Source organism: Eurypyga helias, unplaced genomic scaffold (genome assembly GCF_000690775.1).
Source record: "Eurypyga helias isolate BGI_N326 unplaced genomic scaffold, ASM69077v1 scaffold6650, whole genome shotgun sequence".
In the NCBI taxonomy this organism is placed as follows: domain Eukaryota; kingdom Metazoa; phylum Chordata; class Aves; order Eurypygiformes; family Eurypygidae; genus Eurypyga; species Eurypyga helias.
Window position 1 is genome coordinate 1 of NW_010224964.1, and position 5,676 is coordinate 5,676.

General features: G+C 39.0%; 1 protein-coding gene across 1 annotated transcript; it reads left to right on the plus strand.

Moving 5' to 3' along the window:
- Positions 1–148: 148 nt before the first annotated feature.
- On the plus strand, positions 149–3,453 carry RAB18 (RAB18, member RAS oncogene family; the record flags this gene model as incomplete). The annotated part of the gene is made up of 3 exons (XM_010147343.1): positions 149–271; positions 352–418; positions 2,194–3,453. Coding segments are annotated over 3 exons (369 nt in total), but the record flags the coding sequence as incomplete, so codon positions are not given.
- Positions 3,454–5,676: the final 2,223 nt, after the last annotated feature.

The following is a 5,676-nucleotide window of genomic DNA, read 5'->3' on the forward strand; positions in this document are numbered from 1 at the left end:
CGGCAAACTTGCTGAGGGTGCAATGTAGTAAGTACATTGGAATCCTTGGGGCTCCTTTGTTTTTCAGAAAGCCGTGTTTTTTGCTCCTTTTGTACCGTAAGCTGTAGTCTTTGGAAAAACATTGTGGAAATAATACTGTTAATATCTTTCAGTTTATGATGTCACGAGAAGAGATACTTTTGTCAAGCTGGATAACTGGTTAAATGAACTGGAAACATACTGCACAAGGAATGACATAGTGAAAATGCTAGTTGGAAACAAGATTGATAAGGTAAACTGAATTCAGCTGCATCAACTCATATGTTGGTGTATTTTGTTAATAATGTGTATTAATTCTATGTCTTGTTATAGGAAAACCGTGAAGTTGACAGAAATGAAGGTCTCAAATTTGCAAGAAAACATTCCATGTTGTTCATAGGTATGTTGCAGATACTGGCAGAGATCTTACTTGATTTTTGTTCCATAATGCAAAGTACCGCTTCTGTAGGACTGGTAGTCTTCATACGTACAGACCAGTTAATGGTATTTCTCTGCTGCAGAAGGTACAGAGATAATAAGGTATTCTCATTTTGTTTAAATTGTTGCTGAATATGTCTAGATAGTTAATCTAACTGGGGATGAGTATGCTGAAATGCATAGGATGGGATACAGGCTCTACTGTAGTATGACAGAACTTGGTTTACATTTGGTGTTTTATCTGATTTCTTCTCCCAGCCTACTTGCTAAATTAATAACAGAAGCAAAATGAAAGAGAAACTGGTACTAGTGGTCAACTTTCAGTATAGCAAAAGGCCTGGTACTTTACAACCCAGTTCTAATACCAATTTCTGTCAAAATAAGTAAGAATATAATTAAATTATAATATTTGGGGTGGGTAGGGTTGAATAATCATAGAATAGTTTGGGTTGGAAGGGACCTTTTAAAGGTCATCTATTCCAACCCACCCTGCAGCGAGCAGGGACAACTAGATCAGGTTGCGCAGAGCCCCGTTCAACCTGCCCTTGAATGTTCCCAGGGATGGGGCATCCAGCACCTCTCTGGGCACATTATTCCAGTGTTTCACCACCCTCACTGTAAAAAATTTATTCTTACCTAGTGTAAATCTACCCTCTTATAGTTTAAAATCATTACCCCCTGTCCTGTTGCAACAGGCCCTGCTAAAAAGTTTGTCCCAATCTTTCTTATAAGCCCCCTTTAAGTGTTGAAAGGTCTCGCTGGATGACATAATTATGACTGGAGCAAATATGTTGGTTTCCTCTTGCTGCAAAATGAGGTGGGTCTTGTAGGCAAAGCCTGTAATGATAAGTTCAAGTGGGTGGTGAAGTAGTTCTTTAAGCATAGGTTTATTCTGTGTTTCATTTAAGGCTCAGCAGGGATTACTTCATAGGATGACTCCATTAGCAAAGCAGTGCAATGACATGTCCTATGCTTCGACAAGTTCCTCATCTCTAACTGATGACATCTTTGTCAAGTGCCTTGCTGTGTTTCGCTTTGGCAAGTGTCAGATGTAGAAGTTCAGAGTTAAGGCACAAGCTGTTAAATGCATAGAACATGAAAAGAAATATGAAAACTAAATTACATATACCTGCATGCTACATGTGTTGAGTATCTGCATGGCTGTGTAGAAGAAAGCTTTGAGCCTTAGTGGGACTGAATGGTTTCCCATGGTATCTGTTGCTCTTGATATACCTGTGAGCAAATTTCTTGAGCTTAGCCAAAGGCTCCTCAGTGAAACTGCCTAGAATTCTGCCAACTGCAGAAGAAATGTGATCCCTTAATTGCTTTTTATCAGATGAATTGTTGCATTGTGAAGGCTGTCTCAGGAGTCCTACAGTATGGATCCTTGCTTCTTATGGTACAGCGGTACTGCAGTTCTGACTAATACAGAACTGAAATACAGAACAGCAACCAGGTTTATCAGACATTTTAAGTTAGTACCCTCCTTTATTCTTACTGAAGTGGTTTCTGCAGAAAACTAAAGCCAAGCTATAGCTGTCTCTGTATATTCTAGTGACATTCAGCTTGGAGGCTCTATTAAGAGTCTCTTGAGGTGCTGCCTTGTGTGGCGACAGAAATCTGCGTGCCAGATACATTATTGTGGAATGTATTGTGGAAGTTGTAGTCTAGGTTGTAGGTTGACAAGAAGTTACTGGAAACTGTGCTAACACTTGACTTCTTGCGTCCCTTCTCCAGAGGCAAGTGCAAAAACATGTGATGGTGTACAGTGTGCCTTTGAAGAACTTGTGGAAAAAATCATTCAGACTCCTGGACTGTGGGAGAGTGAGAGCCAAAACAGAGGTGTAAAGTTATCAAACAAGGAAGAAGGATATGGAGGAGGAGGAGCATGTGGTGGATATTGTTCTATGTTATAAACTTTGGGAAGCTTATTCTTTGCATATTTAAACAGATAGCGACATCCTTCTGTACATAAATTCATTAAATGCTATTTTTAGGGACCTTGCAGTTTGCACATATTTGTTTTGTATTATGGCAGTGAACACTTGTAGGAAAAACATTCTGCAGCTTTCCCAGTTTGAAAATGTTATGGTAAGCATGCCCAATTTGCGATCTTCAGGTTTTTATAAGTAGCATAAACAATGTGCAAGAACAAATGCACTAAAAGTTTTACAACTGTATACATTCATCTTGTAACTATTCTAAACCAAACCAATCCATCTTACACACACACTACTGCATTGTCTGCTCTGTCTTATTTTTAAATACTCTTGAAATTTAGAACTATGTAGTGTGCACAGATCTTGAAAGCAGTGTGAGCTGTTAATGTTACATTTCATCTCTTCAGGTAAATGCTTTATGGTATTAAAACCAGACAGATTATGCAGTTCTTAGACAAATCTGCTAAATTTGTCTTTCAGCAGGGCTGTCCAAAATATAAGTTGGCACAGGCCACAGTTGGTATCGTCACCTTCTTGAAGAGATGCTTTGAAAGCTTCCTTTGCAAGCTGGGGCACACCCTTTTTTCTTTTTATTCATCACTCCAGCTGATGGCTTAACTGGAGTTTTAATCCTGTGATATTTATATACTAAATTTGTGGTACTCTTGCACTCTAGGTTTTTATGATGCAGTCTATTCCAGGCTTGCTGTAGAAAGTCTTCATTTTTGGCAAGGGGTCTGAACGACATCTTTGTTCTTTCATTGTGAATCAATCTGCCACACTTCAGTACAGATGCCTAATTTTCCTAAATGTTTGTAATATAACTTTATCTCAAACTGTAACTTGCTGTGGCCATGAAGATCTCTATCACGTCTGCTTTGTGCAGCTACTTAAATAAAACTTCCTGTCACAGACACTAAATGGGAAGCTATAGGGCTTCTTGATCTCTGTATGGAAAAATACTATTGCATTGAGTATTCACTTGAATTTAATGTATCAAAGCCAATGGTTTGTTTCAGAAGACTTGTATAGACTAATAAATTTTTTTTCCACAGTATTCAACTTTTCTAACCTCTTCCTATTGTAGAGTTGTATATTTTTTAGCACATACAGTTTACACAAGGTCACTTCTTACAGACGAATTATTTCTAATTTCTGAAGGACAAGACAAGAATGCTGTGCTGTGGTTTTGTGCGGTTTTTTAATCACTATAGTGCAATCAGTAACTGAACTATCGGGCAGTTTCTTGTAAATATAGTGAATGACAGTACCTTTTCTTACTGCAAGGCTTTGTGTAAATGTCAGCATACATGATCTGTATTTTGCAGCAGGTCTTGGTTGCTTCTGTTAAAATACACGATTCTTCACATGGAAACTGTTTTCTATTCTATTTTACACTTGCTAGAAAACAATACCAAAATTTGAAGACTTAACCATGCTAGATGTTTTTACAAAATACTGTATCTATAGTGGTGTTAATGTAGTGGGGTAATTTAAATATGTAAATGTAACATTAAATATACATATTGTATTAAAATGTTAGATTTGTATTACTGTTGCATGCAGACTATGTGGGCTGAGCAAGTCCTGTTCGTTAGCACTGAGGTCAAAGGATTTCTTTTGTTTTTTGCAGGCTAGCAGTAGGGAAAACTTGTAGGAGCATAAAAACTCTGAATGACTTCATTTTAGTATTATTTCCATAATAATGGACAAGTATCATAATGCTGGCAGATGGCTGTAAATAATTTGCATACCTATTGTCCTCCTAGTCTGCGTGCATCGCCATGTTGAAAAGACTTAATTTTCCATTTCTCACAGAAGACCCTTCTAGCACAGGACCCGGATTCAGCTTTCCTTCTGCTTTTACTAGATCTGACAGCTCTTGTCAAAAGAGGAGCTGCGGCGCACTCTGAATAGTAGGTGTTGTTCTGCGAAAGAATCGAGTCACTTGCTTTCCTCTAAAAAGCAAAGTTTCTGTGGGGACAGAGGAGTATACTGAAAAGAGTGTATTTGGTGAGACTGAGAGCAGTTAGCAAAAAGCAAGCTACATTTTTTTTAATCCTCTCTCCTTTTGTTTGTTTGTGTTTTTGGAGGAGAGGAAGAAGCTGTCATCTTTCAAGAAGATTGTTCCCATGCTTTCAAAGTCGTTTTTCCCGTTTACAGGTCAGAATTGCATCACTGATGTACCCTGTCACTGTTGTAGCTGTAATGTGAGCCTATCTGAAACTACTGCAGGCTGTATCGTAACCTCTGCTTAATACTCTCTGGGGTATTGAGTGTGGGAGTCAGAAGTGTGCCTGGGAGATCCGTCAATCCACTGCAGTAGGTAGCTGAGGAATAACGGAGGTAGATACTCTTTGTTCTTCATCAGGTAATGAGAATGTATCCACTGCTGCGGAAGGTAATCTTACAAAAAGACACTAAACCAGAATGAGAACTGATAAATCTTACATGATTATGGAAGACAGTTGAAACTGAAGTTGTTTCCAGTTCACTTTGTAGTCAGTATTAAAAATACTGAGTAGCAGTTGAGTACTTGTGGCTGGCAGAGGTTTTCCGGAGCCTTTAGCCTGGAAGAATATGGCACAGCAGTTGCATCTTCTTGTACTTACACTTGACAATACTATGAAGTGGTGTTACAGTTTTGTGTTGGAATTACTCAACGGTTCTAAAAAAAGCAGGTGGGACAGGCTTCTAGTGGAGATTTCAAGATGGTTGTTTTTATTGCCAGTGGGGCTTTTATCCATACTACAGCATCACTTTTCCTGTTCTCCTATGGCAATAATGAGATCAACAGCTGGCTTTAAGTTGTTTTGACAAAACAAAAGCATGAGTTCAGCACATCCCCAAACAATACCAGTGGCTGTCTCTCCAGCCTTGGTAAAACTTTAGGGAACAGTGATGTTTTTGCTGCTGTCACATTGCATGGTGGGGACCACTGTGCCTCATTTTGTTTGTTCTCGTTTGCCAGTAACCTGAAGGAGATACCGTGAGCTACAATAATCCTTCTAGTCTTGCCCAGTAGCTTAGTGTAATTATTCTGTGTTTTGAGGCTGAACTGGGGCCATTTTTTTTCAAACACTTGCAAAATTTGGGCAGCCTGTGTTGTGATGAGCACAGGTTAATGGTTACTGGAGGATTGATACAGGTGTTCAAGGTGCTGCAACCAGCCTGTATGTGTGGTCTTGTTCAAGCTCCTCTAGTAGCTTTCAGTATCTTGCTGTTTTCCATGAAGGAGCAACGTTAGTATGAGCAGAGCTTTTTCGTGTTGCCAGATGAG